Source organism: Platalea leucorodia (genome assembly GCF_965183815.1).
Source record: "Platalea leucorodia genome assembly, chromosome: 6".
Lineage (NCBI taxonomy): Eukaryota > Metazoa > Chordata > Aves > Pelecaniformes > Threskiornithidae > Platalea > Platalea leucorodia.
The window spans coordinates 27,164,251-27,184,410 of record NC_138828.1 but is presented as its reverse complement, the minus strand read 5'-3'; the positions used below and the strand labels follow the sequence as shown (position 1 = coordinate 27,184,410).

Below are 20,160 nucleotides of genomic sequence, written 5' to 3'. Positions count from 1 at the left end.
CTTTTTCTTATCTTATCTGGATAAACTGGGGGAGATCAGGAGGTTGGTTGGCAGCGCTTTCAGGGACACAGGGATGCTGACAGCCGCATATGAACTGCAACACCCAGAGCAAGGTGGCTGGCTGGCCAGGGCGGCAGGGGCTTTCCGGACAAACTCTTGGGAAATGTCGCCAGCAGGCTACAAGGAAACGAAGCTAGTGGGATTATTCGTGTGCTTCTGCACGAATCCTGGGAGTCTCAGGAACAAGCACGTTAGGACATAGCGCAGTAGGTGGGAGGAAGGGGGTTGGTGGGGTAGTAATGTGGAGGTACAAAGGGCACAGACATGGCAGAAGGACCTGTGCCAGGGTGAAGTGGGAGTATATTTTAAATCCTGGAGTCAAATCAATTAACCAGCTTACAGTAGAGGGGCTGGATCGCTAGGGACCCAATTGTTGGAAGAAAAGTGTTGGGAGCACCTTCAGCTTCAGAGTATGACTGCTTGGCTCCTGCCAAATAAAATAAAAACAGAGAAGGAGGCGGTAGAGGAGCCAGTGAGCACAATACTGAAGCTTTCCAAGGAGCAGACACAGAGCACATTTAATTAGTTGAAATGGGGCAGCACAACAGCAACCTTCATAAAGTCAGATTGGCAGGACAATATCTGCCGCGTTGGTCCACTTTCCCCCGTCTCACCCCTATGCTGGGATCAGGAAGGCTGTCCCAAGCATCCCACAGCTTCTGACCATGGCTTGCCCCAAAACTGCTGGAGACAGGGTTGGCTGGAGCCCCAGCGCAGTGAAGTCCCCATGCACTTTCAGCAGGGAGAGCTTGAAAGGAGCTTGGAGCAGCTGGAGGAGCTGTAGGCAGGGAGACAAGGAGCTCCTCAAGGTATGGACAGAGCAGACCACGGTCCCAGCATCGCATTAGCTGCAGCAAGGGCTGGGAGCAGGAGTCCCTGGGAAGGTGCAGTGACCAGGAGCTGGGCATGAGCAGTCTCATTTCTGTTTTGCTTCTCTGGTTACTTTGTATTTTTCCCTATTAAAAATGTTAATTCCAGAAGCATGGAGCTGCTGTTCCAAATCTGTATTGCTTTTGTTTAAACAAATGGCTTTCTTGATTTAAAAAAAAGGCCTTTTGGGGAGGTGGTCTCATCTGGGCAATACTTTCTGAGTATCCCCCCGATAGCAGAATTGTTCCAGCTCCGCAGCCCAAGGGGCTCGAGCTGTCCTCAAGCCATGGGGTGCGGCAGCTGTAGAGAGGGAAGAGCTTTCTGTGGGGAAGGTGTTGGTGAGCAGCCCCTCATCCCTTGGGGTACCTGAACTGTCTGTTAATCTGCAAAACCGGGGGACACTGCTGGAGGATTGCTACAGATCAGGATGTCAGAAAAGTGCCTTTAACCAGAAATGAGTCCCTTAAGCTTTTAGTTGTGTTTTTTTAAGATCAGTTCAACACAGGACAGTATGAAGGACACCAATTTTGGAGCTTGTTTTAGGTAAACTGATGTCTTCAGAAGGTACTTGATGTTGCTCTGATTGTAAAGGACATGGCAATCTCTTTGTCTGAACCCAAGGTGGGCTTTGTTTGGAGAAACCACCAGGGTTGCATCCTTTGTGGATCTGAAGCAGTAACTGAAGTGGATGGTATCTCTGGGCATGGTCTGAGCTTGACGGTCTGGCAGAAATGCCTTCCATGGGCCAACAGAAATTAATCACGATCTCTAAAATTGAAGGGGCTGTTAACAAAAGAGACTTGTTGCATGCAGGGAGCTGAAATGCTTTTATTCCCTTCAGGTGAGAAGGTATCATTTGTGGTTTGTGTGGGCCAAATGCCAAGTGGTTTTGTTAAACAGAAGGCACTCAATATCTTGCCCAGGGGGAAAAAAAAGCCAGCCAACTGGTCACGCTCTGGATCAGCAGAATTACGTTTTCCCCAGAAATTCTTCAGGACAGTCGCAGTTCACCAGCCAGAGGGGTGCCTGGAAAAGAATCATAGAGTCATAGAATCATAGCATCGTTTAGGTTGGAAAAGACCCTTAAGATCATCAAGTCCAACCGTTAACCTAGCACTGCCAAGTCCACCACTAAACCATGTCCCTAAGCACCACATCTACCCATCTTTTAAATACCTCCAGGGATGGGGACCCAACCACTTCCCTGGGCAGCCCGTTCCAATGACTGACCGCCCTTTCAGTGAAGAAGTTTTTCCTGATATCCAATCTAAGCCTCCCCCGGCACAACTTGAGGCCGTTTCCTCTCGTCCTATCACTTGTTACTTGGGAGAAGAGACCGACCCCCACCTGGCTACAACCTCCTTTCAGGTAGCTGTAGAGAGCGATAAGGTCTCCCCTCAGCATTCTCTTCTCCAGACCAAACAACCCCAGCTCCCTCAGCTGCTCCTCAGAAGACTTGTGCTCCAGACCCTTCACCAGCTTCGTTGCCCTCCTCTGGACACGCTCCAGCACCTCCATGTCCTTCTTGTAGTGAGGGGCCCAAAACTGAACACAGTACTCGAGGTGCGGCCTCACCAGTGCCAAGTACAGGGGCACTATCACCTCCCTGGTCCTGCTGGCCACACTATTTCTGATGCAAGCCAGGATGCCATTGGCCCTCTTGGCCACCTGGGCACACTGCTGGCTCATGTTCAGCCAGCTGTCAGCCAACACCCCCAGGTCCTTTTCAGCCAGGCAGCTCTCCAGCCACTCCTCGCCCAGCCTGTAGCATTGCATGGGGTTGTTGTGACCCAAGTGCAGGACCCAGCACTCAGCCTTGTTGAACCTCATACAGTTGGCCCCGGCCCATTGATCCAGCCTGTCCAGGTCCCTCTGTAGGGCCTTCCTACCCTCCAGCAGATCGACGCTTCCACCCAACTTGGTGTCATCTGCAGACTTACTGAGGGTGCACTCAATCCCCTTGTCCAGATCATTGATAAAGAGATTAAACAGAACTGGGCCCAACACTGAGCCCTGGGGAACACCACTTGTGACCAGCCACCAGCTGGATTTAACTCCATTCACCACCACTCTCTGGGCCCAGCCATCCAGACAGTTTCTTACCCAGCGAAGCGTACGCCCGCCCAAGCCATGAGCAGCCAGTTTCTCCAGGAGAATGCTGTGGGAAATGGTGTCAAAGGCTTTACGAAAGTCCAGGTAGACAACATCCACAGCCTTTCCCTCATCCACTAAGCAGGTCACCTTGTCATAGAAGGAGATCAGGTTAGTCAAGCAGGACCTGCCTTTCATAAACCCGTGCTGACTGGGCCTGATCCCCTGGTTGTCCTGTACGTGCCTCGTGATGGCACTCAAGACAATCATCTGCTCCATAACCTTCCCCAGCACCGAGGTCAGGCTGACAGGCCTGTAGTTCCCTGGATCCTCCTTCCAGCCCTTCTTGTAGATGGGCGTCACATTTGCTAACCTCCAGGCAGCCGGGACCTCCCCGGTTAGCCAGGACTGCTGATGGAGAGTGGCTTGGTGAGCACCTCTGCCACCTCCCTCAGTACCCTTGGGTGGATCCCGTCTGGCCCCATAGACCTGTGTGTGTCTATGATGTGGAGTAGCAGGTCGCTAACCATTTCCCCTTGGATTATGGGGCCTTCATTCTGCTCCCCGTCCCTCTCTTCCAGCTCAGGGGTCGGGGTACCCTGAGAACAACTGGTCTGACTGTTAAAGACTGCAGCAAAGGCGGCATTAAGTACCTCAGCCTTTTCCTTGTCCTCTGTCACTGTGTTTCCCCCACATCCAATAAAGGATGGAGATTCTCCTTAGCCCTCCTTTCGTTGCTAATGTATTTACATAAACATTTTTTATTGTCTTTTACAGCAGTAACCAGATTAAGTTCTGGTTGGGCTTTGGCCCTTTTTTAATTTTCTCCCTGCATAACCTCACGACATCCTCATAGCCCTCCTGAGTGGCCTGCCCCTTCTTCCAAAGGTCATAAACTCTCCCTTTTTTCCTGAGTTCCAGCCAAAGCTCTCTGTTCAGCCAGGCTGGTCTCCTCCCTGCTGGGTCGTCTTTTGGCACATGGGGACGGCTGCTCCTGCGCCTTTAAGATTTCCTTCTTGAAGAATGTCCATCCTTCCTGGACTCCTTTGTCCTTCAGGACTGCCTCTGTCAACCATGCCCCTAAACAGGCCAAGGTCTGCCCTCCAGAAGCCCAGGATAGCAGTTCTGCTGACTCCCCTGCTTACTTCTCCAAGAACTGGAAACTCTGTCATTTCGTGATTGCTATGCCCCAGACGGCCTCCAGCCATCACATCACCCACAAGGCCTTCTCTGTTTGCAAACATGAGGTCCAGTGGGGCACCTCCCCTGGTTGGCTCCCTCACCAGCTGCGTCAGGAAGTTATCTATCATCTTCCACACACTCCAGGAGCCTCCTAGACTGTTTCTGCTGTATTGTATTTCCAGCAGACATCTGGTAAGTTGAAGTCCTCCATAAGAACAAGGGCTAGCGATTGTGAGACTTCTCCCAGCTGCGTATAGAATACTTCACCTGCCTCTTCATCCTGGTTGGATAGTCTGTCTATAACAGACTCCCACCAGGATATCTGTCTTGTTGCCCTTCCCCCTGATTCTCACCCATAAACACACAACCCTGTCTTCACCATCATTAAGCTCTAGACAATCAAAACAGTCCCTAACATACAGGGCTACCCCACCGCCTCTCCTTCCTTGCCTATCCCTTCTGAAGAGTTTAGAGCCGTCCATTGCAGCACTCCAGTTGTGTGAGTCATCCCACCATGTTTCCGTGATGGCAACTATGTCATAGTTTTCCTGCTGCACAATGGCTTCCAGCTCCTCCTGTTTGTTGCGTGCATTGGTGTAGATGCACTTTTTGGGGGGAGAAGCTCTAATTCCTACATGACCATTCTCAGGTGCTTCCGTGGTTTCTAACACACCAACAACCCTTGCATCTTTGCTGCCGCATGGATCCGTATCCCCTACCTCCACTGAGACGGCAGACCAAAGGACCCCGCTAGCACACTGTCCTTCAAACATTGGCGTGCTGCCCCCAGGCTTATCTCCAGTGAGCCTGGTTTTATCCCTTTCCCCCTTCAAATCTAGTTTAAAGCTCTGTCAATGAGCCCTGCTAACTCCTGTGTGAAGAGCCCTTTCCCCCTTTGAGACAGGTATATCCCTTCTGTCGCCACCAGGCCTGGTGTCCTGTAAACCAACCCATGATGAAAAAACCCACAATTCTGCTTGTGAATCTTTGGCCAAAAGTCATCGTGTAAGGATGTCCTTGCCACAGCTGAGCAGAGGCCGTGTGTGGCTCTGGCTGGCAGGAGCGGCTGGAACCGGCTGGAAATGCAGGTCACGAGCTCGAGTCCTGCACCCTGCCTCTTCATACAGCGGTGAGAAGCTTGAATCCACCTGACCATCACGTCAGCCCTCCTCCTCCTCACCCCGTGGCTGCACAGGAGGTATTGGGCACGGCCCAGAGTGGTTTATGCTGCAGTTAAAATTTGCAGTGAGCAAAGCTGTGGTGGTGAAGCGGTGTTTCTTTCCCTGCCTCTCCCAGTACTGCCTCTGGGTGCTTTAGGTGCCCTTCGTCCCTCTGTCTGGGGTGTGCTTCTGTCTTTGAAGCTTCCTTCTTGTATCTTCTGTATCCAACCTGACTCCTTCTGCCTGACCGGGTTATCTGTTTCCCCCAAAGGACTTGGGAGACAGAGGGCGTTTGTAATGATTGCAAGTCTTTTCCTTAGTTAAATTAGGCTTCCTGGGACATGACGCCTGAGAAGCCATCAGCAGGATGGATGCAGCGCGTCCACGCTGCTCTGCCTTCTCAGGAGTGGGAATGGCTTTGCTGTGGCATTTACTTACTTACTGATGTGCTCTGCCATACGCAGTGGTGACAAATGGGTCCCTCTTCCCACGCCTGGGGACACAGTGTGCTGGTGAGGTGGAAGGGCACTCAGCAAACAAGTTTCACAGGATTGATGCAGTTCTGCAGAGTTGGAGCTCCTTGTAACGTTGGTTGCAAGAGGAAATTCATAATGCTATGTCCCAAAGGTACCCTTTAAAGCACCATCTATTTTAACACTGGGAAATCACATAAGCATTTTGAGAGGTTTGCAGTATTTCTTTTTTAGCAGTCACTTCATTAAAGATCTTAGGAGCTGGAAGTCCTAGTACTATCAGTCATATGCTGTTCCCAAAGCTTGAATGAAAGCCATATTACCGACACTTGGCCAGAAGTGGTTTTGCTGACACTGTTCCAGCTGTAAGTAGTATATTTACAGCTCAAACTTAGGGAAGCCAAGGACTGCAGTCATGGCAGGGGGACCTCTGAGCAGGTAACTTGTAGGAAAACTCTGGTAGAGGTCTTGTTAAACTTTCTACTGCTTGCATTTTTTCTGTGGGAGTGATAGATAGGAGCTGGTTTTGTGGAGGAATAGGAGACGAGAGTAGCCCAAAGTAACAAAAGTTAAGTGGGGGGAGGTGGGAAGCCAAAACAGGGCTTTTGGGGCTCTACCACTCTTATATCAGATAGCTGACTTGAAAACCATAAGGGTAAATGCAATTCAAAGGTTAAATGACCCTTCAAAAAGCAAGGTCATGCAGCATTTAAATCGCCTGCCAGAAAGCAGCCTCTTCTCTGTGCTCCTGTAAATCATCTACCATCAACAGGGGAAACACAAGCCCATGAGAACACGTAAAAGCACAACCGCTTTGAGAAGAGCTGGCGTGGGTTCCTGCTCACGTGTGCAGCGGGTGACGCTGCGGCCCCCGACGGGCTCACGGGACACCCCCGTCGGGCGTCCTGGTCCTGGGCCTCACCACCAGTGCTGCCAGCGCAGGGAGAGGTTCTCCAAGAAAACAAGAGACAGATGGGCATAGGTAGGCATTTGATATGATTTACAGCAATAAATCAAATAGGAGGGTGTAAAACAAAACAGTGGACAAATCGAATGGTGGTTCTTGTGCTGATTTTCTGGGAGGTGGCTTCTTCAACCTGCGGCACACATCTCTAGTGTAAATGTGACAGTAACTTTAAACTAAAAATAACCCAAGAAACTCAAAGATGAGAAGAAAAGAGAACACAAGAAAAGCTGCTTCAGGGTACAGCCTGAGGAGCTAAGAGCATTTCCATTGCCACAAAGTGGCTTTTCCCATAAAAAGCAGATCAAGTTGTTCAGAAAATGGTGGGACTACATCGCTTTGGACGAAGAGCTTCTCCTTGGAGCTGGCCTTCTGCTCAGGAACAAGTGACTGCGGAGGCACCATGGGGAATTATTTTCCCTGGCCAAGAGGATGGGCCATGAGAGTGCAACTGAATTGGCTTTCCCTTGCCAAACTGAGCCCTGCAGCACCGAGGAGGTATTTTGCTCAGGTTCTGCTGGACTTCTCCACTTGCAGCCACTCCAATGCCCCACCAGACTTTGGGAACAGCTTTCTGATTTTTATGCAGAAGTTGAAGCAAAACAGAATCACCAAACCCACCTCAAATCAGCACGGCCAAAGGTAGTTGCTCCCCAAACCTTGCTCTCAGTGCACAAGCCTGCATGGGTTAACTGTCACACACTGGTTCGTAAAATGCACTTTTGTTAGAAAACATTTATGCTAGCACCTGCACCGGCAAGGTTACTACCAAAATATCCTTCTGGGCTTTGGGCTTTTTACAGTCTTTGTTGGTTAGTTGTTTATTTGGGTTTTGTTTTTCGGTTTTTTTGTTTTGTTTTGTTTTGGTCTTTAAATCCTCATCCTGTTCTAAATAGGGGAGTGATTCATTCCTCTCGTTCTGTTTAATTTTCCTTCAGCCTACTGTTTTCTGTTTCAGCCGGAAGGAAAACTCCTGGTTCGGTCATAACAGAAGGAAAATGTGACTGCCTAAGCTTGGCCCCTGGAAGACAGCACTAGACCTGTTTGTATCTTATTTGACATAAATAGATTCTGCGTAAGGCTGGCATATAACACTTGAAAGAACAAAACCAATGAAGTCACCAGAATGTGAACTACCTTGAAATTACCAATAGCTGAACTGACTTGCCCTATAGGTCCCTGATTTTGCCAGAGGGGACAGCAGTTATCTTATAGCAGGCACAAATGCGTGGGGATGGCAATAAGGAAAAATAATTTGATAGAGCAGCGGTTACTGAACACAGTTCGAGGCCACATGGTTCTACTTTCAAGAAAAAGGTTTCTTTCCCGCTAGAATTAAGTACAAATACTTCTTGATCTAGACATAGTGAGAATCATCTTCCTATATCAAAAGTACTTACGGATTTACCAATGAAAAGGTCAGCGTGGTGAAAACAGTGAGGGCCTCCATAGGTCAACACACAGGATCAGCTGCCCAACCAAACCCAGCCACTGTAAGAAAGGGGTTTTTCTAACCACAACACCTAATTTAGTCTCTTTGTCGGTTTTGAACAACTTTGGGCAACAAACTGGAGAAAATTAAACCCAGCCGGAGCTGAAACACGGGGGAGCCGCAAACAAAGCGCAGCCCCCCGTGAGCCGGGCCTGAAGCGAACGGGAGCTGAGACCGGGCAGCGCCGTCCCCGAGCGGGAGCCGCAAAGGGGCTGGGGCCGCCCAGGGGCTGGGGCAGGACCAAAACAAAACGGGGGCAGAAGCGACCGAGCGGGAGCCGCGGAGCCCCGCCGCGTCCCCGGGCGGGCGGGGGCGGGCAGGGCCGGCCCCAGCCGCGGGCAGCCCGGCTCCTCCGGGGGGCCGCTCCGTCCGTCTGTCCGTCCCCGCGCGGGGAGAGGCGTGGGACAGCCCCAGCTCCCGGCGGCCCGGCCCGGCCCCAGGAGCCCCCGGAGCCGCGGCCCCTGCAAACCCCGCTGCCTCCTCCCGGCCCCTCGCCGGCCCCTTCGGCAGCGGCTCCCGGGGCCGCGCACCCGCGGCGGGAGGGGAGGGGAGGGGAGGGAAGGGAGGAACGGGCGGGACAGCAGAAACCCCCCCTTTCTCCCCGGACGGGGCCGGGCGCTCGCTGCAAACCCAGCCGCCCCCCGCAGCAGCGGCACAGGCCGGTGGCCGGCAGCCCCGGGCCGGGGCCGGCCCCGCGCCAGGGCCAGCGGGATCCGGGCCGGGCCCGGACGGCGCCCGCCAGCCCCGAGGGACGCGCACCGGCACCCGCAGCCGCCCCCGGCGCTGCCCCTCTCGCACCGGGACCCCCCCCCCCTCCCCCGAGGGGAGCCCCCCCGGGGCAGCACCGCCCTCCCCGTCCCTCGGCCGGCCCCCGGGCCGCGTTGGCGGCGCAGGCGAGGCCGCGGGGCCGTGCCGGAGGGGGGGAAGGCGCCTCCCGGCGCGGGGGCGAGGAGCGCCCGGAGGCGGCGGCCGAGCGGGCCCGCGCGGTGCGGCCGCGGCATCGCCGGTGCCGCGGGAGGGGCCGGGCCCCCGCGGGGTCCCCGGGGGCGGAGGGGCGGGCAGGGCCATGGGCCCTGTCCCCGGCCGTGGGAGCGGGGTGCCGGGGCTGCCCGTGGGTGGCGGCAAGAGTCCCCGGCCGAGAGCCGGGGTCCGGCCCCGGGAGGGGACGGGGGCAGCACCGCGCCGCCTGCGGGGAGAGGCCGGGCCCGCACCCGCACCGCGGCGGCTGCCCGCAGGCGGGCACGGGCCCGAGCTCCGGGCAGCGCCGAGCGGGCAGCGGCCGCTGCCCCCGCTCCCGCACCGGAACCAGCGAGCGGGGGGAGAAGGGAGGAAGCGGCGCCGCTCGGCCCCGGTTCCCCTCGCCCGGGGCGGCCGGGAGGCGGCGTCGCCCCCGGTTCCCGCCCGCCGGCTGCGGCCGCCCCGCGCCGGGAGCCTCAGAGCCGCGGCCGGAGCCGCCCCGGAAGAGCCCCGGGGAGACGGGACGGGAGCCCCGGGCCCGGCGCGGCTGCAGCCGGGGCCCGGGACCGCGGCTCCCTCGCCCCGGCCCGGAGCACGCCCGGGGCGCCGGCGTCCGCTCGGCCCAGGGCGGGGAGAGAGGCGGCGGCGGCGGGGAAGCAGCCCCAGCGCGGTGCCCGGGCCGCCCGGAGACGGGACCCGAGGGCCCCGGGCCCAGCAGGGCCCCGCCGGCCGCGACCCCGCTCCCGCCGCCGCCGCGCGTCCCGCGCCGGTCCCGCGGCGGCGGCGCCCCCTGGCGGCCGCGGGGGGAGGGGGGGGGGGCGGGTTTGAAGGCCCGGGGCTGCCGCGCCCCTGCCCCGCACGGTGGCGCCCCCTGGCGGGCGGGGAGCGGCCCCGCAGCCCCCCGTACCGGTACCGGCACCGGCGGCCCCGCCGCAGCGCCCGGGCGCGGCCCACCGGGCCCTTCGGCCGCGTCCCGCCTGCCCCCGCCCCGCGGCGCCGCCGCCCTCCCGATCGCATCTCCGATGCCTCCCCGGGGGGGGCCGCTCCAGAACCGCCCCACGCCGCGGCTGCTGGCCCTTTAAACCCGCTTCCCGTCCTCCGTGCCCCTTGGCCGAGCCGGCTTTCGTTAACCATTACCGCCCGGGGAGGGGCGGGCGGGCGGAGGCGCCGAGGCTCCCGGGCCAGCAGCGCGGCCGGTCGGCGCCCGCAGGACCCCGGCAGGTAGGGCCGGCGGCGGGGCTGGGGGGCCCGGGTGGCGGAGCCGTCCCCGCCGCCGCCAGCCCCGCCATGGAGGGGCCGAAGCAGGGGGGGAGGCGATGCCGGGCTCCGTTCCGGCCGCTCAGGGCTCCGCGGCGGCGTCCTGCCGGGGAGCGGGGCATCCCCCCGCCGGCGCCGGCGCCACCTGCTCCGGGGCGGCCCTGGCCTGACCGGGCGCTGCCCCGGGCTCGGTCCCGCCGCAGGATCCAGCCGGTGCCGAGGGGACCCGCCGTCGGCCATGGGGGGGAACGACGTGGTCAGGGAGGAGCTGGGCAGCCTCCACGGCATCCCCCTCTACAAGAGCTTCGTCGAGGGCTGGCCGCGGGTGGAGGCTTTCCAAGCCCGGCCGGATGACCTGCTCATCGCCACCTACCCCAAATCGGGTGAGTGGTCCTGGGGAGGGGCGCAGGGGGGGCGGGGGGGCGCCAGCCCTTGCGACGCTGCCCCTGTGCTGCAGGCACGACGTGGCTGAGTGAGATCCTGGACATGATCTACCACGACGGCGATGTGGAGAAGTGCCGCCGCGATGCCATCTTCAACCGGGTGCCCTTCCTGGAGATGAAGGCCCCCGAGCTGCTGAGCGGTGAGCCCCCCAGCCCGGCTGCCCCCCTGACTTGAGTGGGGTGGGGGCTGAGTCGGGGCGGGGGTGAGGGTGCTGGGGCTCCCACTGCTAAGCCCCCGGTCCCGCAGGCGTCGACCTGCTGGAGAAAGCCCCGTCCCCGCGGCTGGTGAAGACCCATCTCCCCGTCCAGCTCCTCCCGACCTCCTTCTGGGACAAGGGCTGCAAGGTAACGCTGCAGGTGCCCCCCGCCTCTCTCCCCGTCTGGGTGGCAGGGAGGGGGCACCGCTCTGCACCCCCCAACCACATCCTCGGCTCTCCCCAGGTCATCTACATGGCCCGCAACCCCAAGGATGTTGTCATCTCCTACTACTACTTCTACCAGATGGCCAAGATGCACCCCGACCCCGGCACGCTGGGCGAGTTCCTGGAGACCTTCATGGCTGGCAAAGGTGGGGGCTGAGCGCCAGGGTGTCCACCCCAAAACGCCAGTGGGGAGGGAGTCCCCCACCGCCCCGCTTTTCAGCTAACCCCTTGATCGCATCCCACAGCGGCCTACGGGTCCTGGTATGAGCACGTGCGGGGCTGGTGGGAGAAGAAGCAGGAGAAGCAGCTCCTCTACCTCTTCTATGAGGACATGAAGAAGGTGAGGGTGGGATGGAGGGGAGGGTGCCCCGGTTGCCCCCCCCCCCCAGCCCTTTTGGCAGCCTCCCCATGTCAGCCACCCCACAGGACCCGCGGCGGGAGGTGCAGAAGATCCTGCAGTTCCTGGGCAAGAAGGTGTCGGAGGAGACGGTGGAGAGGATCCTCCACCACACCTCCTTCCAGGAGATGAAGAAGAACCCTGCCGCCAACTATGAGACCATGCCCACCAACCTGATGGACCACAGCCTCTCCCCCTTCCTCCGGAAAGGTGGGGTTTGGCCAGCAGTGGAGGGCTTGGGAGGGGTGTCCCCCGGCTGTATTGCAGCCCCCATCCACGGCTGCAAATATTTCAGGGGTGTCAGGATTTGCCCCACTCACTTTCTTGCCCCCAGGGATCTCCGGGGACTGGAAGAACCACTTCACTGTGGCCCAGAATGAGCGCTTCGACCAGCACTACCGGCAGCACATGGCGGGCTCTGACCTCCACTTCCAGATGGAGGTGTGAGGGGCTCGTCCCCCTTCCCGGGGGGCTCTGCTTCTCCCTGCTGCCCTGGTGGGGAGGGTGGGTCCGGCTGGAGCATCCCCGTGCCAATTCACTATTCCCCCTGCAATAAATTGGGATAACTGGAGGGCAAGCCATTTCCTGTGGGAAAAGGTGGGGCCGGGGGCACCCCCATGCTTAGCAGCAGGGAGAGTGGGCTCATGTGGTGGATTTTTAGCCAGCAGTGGTCGGGCACCACCAGGGGTGGGCATCCTCCCAAAAACCACCGCTGGCCACCCCAGCCCCACCCTACCAAGGCGTCCGGAGGGAGCAAAGATTGGCAAAGAGTGGAAAAAACCCCAAAGCACTGGCAAAACTGCTGACCCCTGCAGCTCTTGCGTGAGCAGGAGCTTTCGTGCCTTGAGGTTGTGGCAAGTTTCTTGACAGAGCGGGCAGTGGCAGGGCTCGCCCCAGGCTCCCTGGCCCAGCCGGAGCTCCCTGGCCCAAGCTTTGTGGAGCAAAGGCGAAGGGAAACACCTCCCTGCCAGCGTATTGCCGCGCTCGGCAGCATCGCTGTCCTTGCCAGGTAAGGAACCCACCCTGCAAGCTCCGGCCCAGCTGCACTGAGCCCTTGCTGGGGATGGCTGGAGCAAACCAGTCCCCATCCCACTGGGAGCAAGGGTTTGCTCTGGAGCCCCGGATTCCCCAGTTTCCAGCCCGTTCTTGAGTTTTGTGCTTGTTTTGGCTGGGATAGAGTTAATTTTCTTCGTAGTAGCTACTATGGGGCTATGTTTTGGATTTGTGCCGAAAACAGTGTTGATAACACAGGGATGTTTTCGTTATTGCTGAGCAGGGCTCACGCAGAGTCAAGGCCTTTTCTGCTTCTCCCCCCACCCCACCAGCGAGCAGGGTGGGGGTGCACAAGGAGCTGGGAGGGGGCACAGCCGGGACAGCTGACCCCAACTGACCCAAGGGCTATGCCACACCATATGGCGTCATGCTCAGCATACAAAGCTGGGGGAAGAAGAAGGGAGGGGGGAATGTTCAGCTAGGGCTAAACCACGAGAAGTTTCCAAGATTGCACCCTCTTGGCAAGGCAGCCTCGTGGGGTTGTTTCATTCCCAAAGAGACGCGACCCAGATCCGACTCCTGAAGAGCAGCAGCGCGATGAGGGGAGCTCTCCCACAGGAGTAAATCCTTTCCGCGCATTTATTTAAATGCCGACGGAGATCTGCGTGCTCCCCCCGCTCCTGGCTTTGCCTGCGGCGTACGGACAGAGGGACGGGGCGGGCACGGCCCCGCCTGCACAACACCCCACGGCCCGACACGCGTGTCCTGCCTCGGCGGGAACGCGGCCCTGGGGACGGGGCAGGGACGCCGTCCTCACGGTGGCCGACAGGCAGGCGGCTCCCCCCGCCCGGCTGCCGCCCCTCCGGCCTCCCCGCTCCCTCCCCGCTCCCTCCCCGCTCCCTCCCCGCTCCCGGCTCCCTCCCGGCTCCCTCCCGGCTCCCTCCCGGCTCGCCTTCGCCCCTGGGAAGCAGGTGGGGAGCACTTCACCGCCGCCGGCGCCTTTAAATCCTTTTCCCAGAAGCGCGGCGTGGGCTGCGCTCCTCCTTCGCAACCCTGCAAACTTTGGACCCGTATTTGAGTGCCGGGGGGGGGGGACGACGACACCGAAGCCCGACCCCCGCACCCCGCTAGCGAGGAGCCGGGGGCGCCCACGGGGGTGAGCCCCGGCTGGGGAGAGGGTGATGCGCAGCCCCCCCGGGACGTGGGTGGGGATTTGCTCCCTGGTTTGCCTCCGCAGGCGGAGCGGGCAGCTGGGGTTTCCGCGCCCCCCCCCCCCCCCCCATCTGTGTGTTCACCGGGAGGGCGCTGAGCACGGCGCAGCTCATCACAGGCGCCTGGGGACCCTCCCCAGAGGGGCCGCGTCCGCATCCCCGCTCCCCCTCCGTTCCCCGGAGCCGGGTCCCTCCCTCCCTCCCTCCCCGCCGATGTCCCCCGGGCTCCCGCAGCGCCAGGCGCCTCCCCACGCCTCCATCGCCGCGCCGGGGGGGCCCGGGCCCGCCCCGCCGCCCCCCGTCTCCCCCCCCTGCCGCCCCGCCGCCGCGGCGAGGAGGAGGCAGGTAACGGGGGAACCCTGGCCACCGTCGGGGGGGTTGCGGGGGGCTCGGTGTCCCCGCAAGCCCCCGGGAGAGGGAGGCGAGCCACAAAGCCGCCTCCAAAAATCCCAGCGCGGGGGTTCCGCAGCCGGTTTCGGGCAGCAAAGCACCTGCGAGCCTTTACACCCCGGGAACAGCGCTGCCAGCTTGGTACGGGCAGCTGCCCGCTGCCTGCGCTGACCTGAGCCCCCCCAGGGCCGGCTGTGCCCCTCCACGCTCCCTGCACCGCCAGCCGGCCCCCAAAACCCCTGCGGTTTCCTTCCCGTGGCCGGGATGGCTGGGCTCAGCAGGGATTTTGGGGACCCCAGGGGGATGAGGTGGCTCCGTGATGCTCCCCGCTGACAGCCAGCCCCCCCACGCATCCCCGTCCCCAGCAGGATGGCCGATCCGGACACCTACCTGCGGCAGCCCTGGCGCGTGGTGCACGGCATCCCCATGGTCAGCGCCTTCGCCCACAACTGGGAGCGGGTCGACACCTTCCAGAGCCGCCCCGAGGATATCGTGGTGGTCACCTTCCCCAAATCCGGTGAGCGTCCCCAGGCACTGGAGAGGGACCGCGCTCAGGAAGGGAGGCACCAGTCCCCCAGACTGGGACTTGGGGGGATGCCAAAAGGCAACGCCGGTAGATGGTGCCCCTCTGGTGTCTGAGATGGGGCTCCGGTGGGAATGGTGCCAGCCGGACACCCAGCCTCTCCTCGCCAGGCACCACCTGGGTCAGCGAGATCGTGGACATGATCCTGAAAGGCGGTGATGCCGAAAAATGCAAACGGGATGCCATTGTCAACCGGGTGCCCATGCTGGAGTTCGCCACCCCCGGGAAGATGCCGGCAGGTAGCGGGGTGGCAGGGGGCAGTGAGTGTCGGATGCGGGGCAGGCTTGGTTTGGGGGGGGGGGCACCCTGCTGGCAGTGGGAGCGCTCCCGGGGGAAATCTCCTTTGCAGGCACGGAGCAGCTGGAGGCCATGGCATCCCCTCGCATCATCAAGACCCACATCCCAGCTTGCATCTTGCCCAAATCCTTCTGGGAAAACCGCTGCAAGGTAACAGGCTGGAGGGGACACACCTGGAGGGACCCAGCAGAGATAAGGGGGGGACCTGCCCCAGCAGGACCTTGCAAGTCCCCACATGTCACCAGGCTCTCCACAGATGATCTACGTGGGGCGCAACGCCAAGGACGTGGCCGTCTCCTTCTACCACTTTGACCTGATGAACAAGCTGCACCCGCACCCCGGGACGTGGGCCCAGTACCTGGAGGAGTTCATGGCCGGCAGAGGTGGGACAGGGCACCTGTGGGTGCATGTGGGGACACTGTGGGGTACTGTCACCTGCTGACACCACCCCGGCTGCTCTCCCCACACAGTGGCATATGGCTCCTGGTACGACCACGTCAAGGACTACTGGGAGCGGAGGAAGGATCACCCCATCCTCTACCTCTTCTACGAGGACCTGAAGGAGGTGAGGGACCGGGGCGGATGGTGGTGTGGGGTCTGGGGGGGGTGACCGGAGGGGTGAGCATGGGCCTGCGTCCCGCAGGACCTCCGCCGGGAGATTGCCAAGGTGGCCCAGTTCCTGGGGCGGGAGCTGCCGGAGGCAGCGCTGGACGCCATCACCCGACACACCTCCTTCGAGGCCATGCGGGACAACCCCACCACCAACTACACCATGGTGCCCTCCCACCTCATGGACCAGGGCGTCTCCCCCTTCATGCGCAAAGGTGAGCGGCTCTGGGGGGCTCCCGGTGCATCGTCACCCCCCGGCCCCCGCTGAGCCCTGTCTTGCCCGGCCCCAGGCACCGCTGGAGACTGGAAGAACCACTTCACCGTGGCCCAGAGCGAGCGCTTCGACCAGGACTACGCACAGAAGATGTCGGACACCGACCTGCGCTTCCGCACCCAGATCTGAGGAGGCACTGCTGGATGTCCCCCAAATCCGACCCGTGCCGATGGCACCACCACCGCGCTGGGGGCTCCTTCCTCTCTCCTGGGACTGCTGGAGAGAAATAAAACGCCCTCCCTGGCCCTGCCACGGGATGCTCACTACCCCGTGCCTGCACTGACCCCAACACAGCCGTCCCTCAGGGCTGCTGGCCTCTCCTTGGGTTGGGGACAAGCCAGTGCCACCCCACGTCCCCTTGGCCACCGTGGAGGGGGGATTGCCACGGGCAGTTCTCAGGATCGCAGAGGATTTTGGCAAAACCGCGTGGGGGGAAGGTGCCATCTGGGCGCGGGCAGCGAGAGGTGGCCTCCCTGTCCCCACGCAGGGGAACATGTCTTGGGACCTGTGGGTGGGAGCGGGGCCGGTGGGAAGATGTCTGCCGAGGCCCCGCCAGGAGGTCAGTCAGCGGCCGCCAGCTTCTCCCCGTTCTCGCTCCTCCCTCCTGGCAGCCGCAGTGCTCCAAACATCGCTGCCCTCGCCCGCCCTGCCTCTTCCCCTCTCCTCCCTGTACAAACACTCGCGGGGCCCTGCGTCTCCCTGTCCGCTGCGGTCGCCCTCCCTGAGTCGCCCTCCCGGCGCAGAGCGGCACGGCGTTAGGTGAGCCGGGTGCCCCGGGGTGCCCTGTGGGTGCTCTGTCCATGCTCAGCTGCTCGGGGCCGCACGCTGCAGGGTCCAGGGTGGTGGGTTTGGGGTACTTCGGGGTGCAGACAGCACTTCGAAACCTCCCCCTGGGCTGGGGGCTGTTGCGATAACCCCAGGGAGCCGGTTCCCTGCTCCCCTGGGGTGCTGAGGCAGGGGGAGAGGTGCCTGGCCTGGGTGACGCCGGCACCCCGCGGGCACCCCCAGCCCTCACCTGGGCCGTGGTGATCTCCGGTCCCTGCGCCGGCGGTGTCACTGCCGCTCCCCGGGCAGGCACGGCGCCAGGTGCCCACTCTGCCCTGGCCTGCAGCCGCCCTGGGAGGGCAAGGGCCACCCCCCTCACCGCTGCCAGCCCCCCGCCGCGTCCCTGTCCCCAGCAGGATGGCCAATTCGGACACGTACCTGCGTCAGCCCTGGCGCATGGTGCACGGCATCCCCATGGTCAACGCCTTCGCCCACGACTGGGAGCGGATTGACACCTTCCAGAGCCGCCCCGAGGACATTGTGGTGGTCACCTTCCCCAAATCCGGTGAGCGTCCCCGAGCCCACCAGACATGGTGGTGCCGGGTGGGTGAGTGTGTTGTATGGCTGGGACCTGCTGCCGGGGGGACTCGGCACATTTGGAGCTGTCAGGACAGAGCCATGCGGGATTTCCCTTCGCCCCCCACGGTGCCCGATCAGGGTCTGGGGGGTTGTCAGTGCTGAGCCCCCCAACGCCGCCCTGGCCGCCCCCCTGGCGGGATGCTTTCCTCAGGCACCACCTGGGTCAGCGAGATCGTGGACATGGTCCTGCAAGGCGGCGACCCCGAGAAATGCAAGCGGGACATTATCACCAAGAGGGTGCCCATGCTGGAGTTCTCTGCCCCTGGGGAGATGCCAGCAGGTAGCGCGGTGTGGGGGCTTGGCTGCGGGCACCCCACCCAGGGCTGAGCCTGGGGGCACTCTGGCGAGTGCCCACTGGGGACGTGGTTTGGGGTCCCCTAGGGACGGACCTGCTGGCCACCATGCCCTCACCCCGCGTGGTGAAGACCCACCTGCCCGCACATATCCTGCCCAAATCCTTCTGGGAAAACCGCTGCAAGGTAAGCCCCAACCCTGGTCTCTGCCCTGGGGGGCATTGCAGCCCCCCTGTTCCCCTGGGGCAGGACCCCTGCTGCTCCTTCCAGCATCCTAAGTGGCATCGGGAGCCCTAGGGGCTGGAGCATCCCCTCTGTTGGGGGTCCTGGGGCTGCCCCTCGTACCCCACGGCCCCTCTGCAGATGATCTACGTGGGGCGCAATGCCAAGGACGTGGCCGTCTCCTTCTACCACTTTGACCTGATGAACAAGTTCCAGCCGCACCCCGGGACGTGGGCCCAGTACCTGGAGGAGTTCATGGCCGGCAGAGGTGGGACAGGGCACCCGTGGGTGCATGTAGGGACTCCTGTGGGGGGTCACACCATATCCCTCCTCCAGCCCCCCACTGACTCCCCCTGGCTGCTCTCCCCACACAGTGGCATATGGCTCCTGGTACGACCACGTCAAGGACTACTGGGAGCGGAGGAAGGATCACCCCATCCTCTACCTCTTCTACGAGGACCTGAAGGAGGTGAGGGACCGGGGCGGATGGTGGTGTGGGGTCTGGGGGGGTGGCCGGAGGGGTGAGCATGGGCCTGCGTCCCGCAGGACCTCCGCCGGGAGATTGCCAAGGTGGCCCAGTTCCTGGGGCGGGAGCTGCTGGAGGCAGCGCTGGACGCCATCACCCGACACACCTCCTTCGAGGCCATGCGGGACAACCCCACCACCAACTACACCATGGTGCCCTCCCACCTCATGGACCAGGGCGTCTCCCCCTTCATGCGCAAAGGTGAGCGGCTCCGGGGGGCTCCCGGTGCATCGTCACCCCCCGGCCCCCGCTGAGCCCTGTCTTGCCCGGCCCCAGGCACCGCTGGAGACTGGAAGAACCACTTCACCGTGGCCCAGAGCGAGCGCTTCGACCAGGACTACGCACAGAAGATGTCGGACACCGACCTGCGCTTCCGCACCCAGATCTGAGGCAGCGCCATCGCATGCCCACCCCTGCCAATCCTGCTCCCCGGCAGCAGCCCAGCACTGCCCCAGCCTGCCTGCGTCTCACCGGCCTCCCCACACCGGAGGGACTTTCGCAAAAATAAAGAAAGAGTTTTATTTCTGCATCTTCCTCCCAAATTTGCAAAAAAAGCCACACAGGCATATCATACGCATGTCCTGGACGGGCAACACGGGGCTGGGGTGATGCAAGGTGGGATGAGGCTCCACAGCACTTTGAAGCAATTGATTCCCCCTCGCTGCTGGGGCCATGTGGAAGAGAAGAGGTGAGCAGGATGGGGACAAAACCAGCCCCAGGGTGGCTGGGAGATGGACACAGCCTGGGGAGGCTGGGACCAATCCTTCCACCCAGGAGCAATGAAGCTGGAGACAAAAGGAGGATTTTGCCAGTCACTTTTGTGCTGTTCTGCTGCCAGGGACCTGGAAGCTGCTATGCTGTGCCAGTCTCCCCGCAACCACATCACCCATCAGGGATGGCGGGTCCCCAGGGGTCAGAGGGAAGGGTCCCCTTGGTTGCTCCCCCTCCTGCCGTGGCCAGAAAACCCACAGCTAAAGGGCACGCTGCAGCACCGGGCACACGATGCAGCTAGGGGGCTGAACAACATTGCTAAAAGCTGGTGCTTTTAAAATAGCTGATTTTATGTTGCAGTCGTTTAAGAAAAGGAAACTGCGAGTTGGATGGGATTCCCCGGATGCTGTCCTCTCCTGCCCACGTTCATCATCCTCTCTTCTGTTTGGTACATATGCAAGACAAACTTGCCTGCAACCTGGAGGAAATATTCATTGCTTGTAGGCAAGGAACATCTCTGAAAACACAATTTCTTTCTCAGGAGTGGGTGAAATAGGCCAAGAGGTTAAAAATGACTGGGGACCTGAGGGACAGGCAAGGGGACAGGGATGCGGCCAGGCACAACCCAGCACTGAAACAGGGGCTATTGGACGTGAAACAGCTCTGCTGTGCTCCAGGAATGAGACTGACAATCAGGTGGGACCTGTCCGGGAACAGCGGCAGCAAAACTGAGTTAAATCTCATTGCTCAGCAAAATCCTTGGAGTTTGGCCATCCGGTATCACAAACCCAATGCAAGTGGGGGTGGTGGGCGTTGCAGCAGAGATAGGTCTTACCTACCTGGATGTGCAGGGAGAAAACAAGGAGATAAAGAGAAGAT

The 20,160-nt window shown here is 60.9% G+C and overlaps 3 protein-coding genes across 3 annotated transcripts; all 3 read left to right on the top strand.

Annotated features, from left to right (window-relative positions):
• Positions 1 to 10,380: 10,380 nt before the first annotated feature.
• Positions 10,381 to 12,233, top strand: LOC309592669 (sulfotransferase 1 family member D1-like). The gene is made up of 8 exons (XM_082316370.1): positions 10,381 to 10,470; positions 10,710 to 10,889; positions 10,964 to 11,089; positions 11,197 to 11,294; positions 11,391 to 11,517; positions 11,617 to 11,711; positions 11,798 to 11,978; positions 12,103 to 12,233. Exons 2-8 carry the CDS (start codon positions 10,745 to 10,747, stop codon positions 12,213 to 12,215), a joined length of 885 nt encoding a protein of 294 aa, XP_082172496.1. The 5' UTR covers positions 10,381 to 10,470; positions 10,710 to 10,744; the 3' UTR covers positions 12,216 to 12,233.
• A 2,498-nt stretch (positions 12,234 to 14,731) lies between these two features.
• LOC309592670 (sulfotransferase 1B1-like) lies at positions 14,732 to 16,254 on the top strand (the record flags this gene model as incomplete). The annotated part of the gene is made up of 7 exons (XM_082316371.1): positions 14,732 to 14,879; positions 15,056 to 15,184; positions 15,295 to 15,392; positions 15,499 to 15,625; positions 15,713 to 15,807; positions 15,886 to 16,066; positions 16,142 to 16,254. The coding sequence occupies 7 exons, from the start codon at positions 14,732 to 14,734 to the stop codon at positions 16,252 to 16,254; spliced, it is 891 nt and encodes a 296-aa protein (XP_082172497.1).
• Positions 16,255 to 16,844: 590 nt separating this feature from the next.
• Positions 16,845 to 19,035, top strand: LOC309592668 (sulfotransferase 1B1-like). Its single transcript, XM_082316369.1, has 8 exons — positions 16,845 to 16,884; positions 17,307 to 17,455; positions 17,681 to 17,809; positions 17,911 to 18,008; positions 18,186 to 18,312; positions 18,419 to 18,513; positions 18,591 to 18,771; positions 18,847 to 19,035. Exons 2-8 carry the CDS (start codon positions 17,308 to 17,310, stop codon positions 18,957 to 18,959), a joined length of 891 nt encoding a protein of 296 aa, XP_082172495.1. The 5' UTR covers positions 16,845 to 16,884; position 17,307; the 3' UTR covers positions 18,960 to 19,035.
• The last annotated feature ends 1,125 nt before the right edge of the window (positions 19,036 to 20,160 follow it).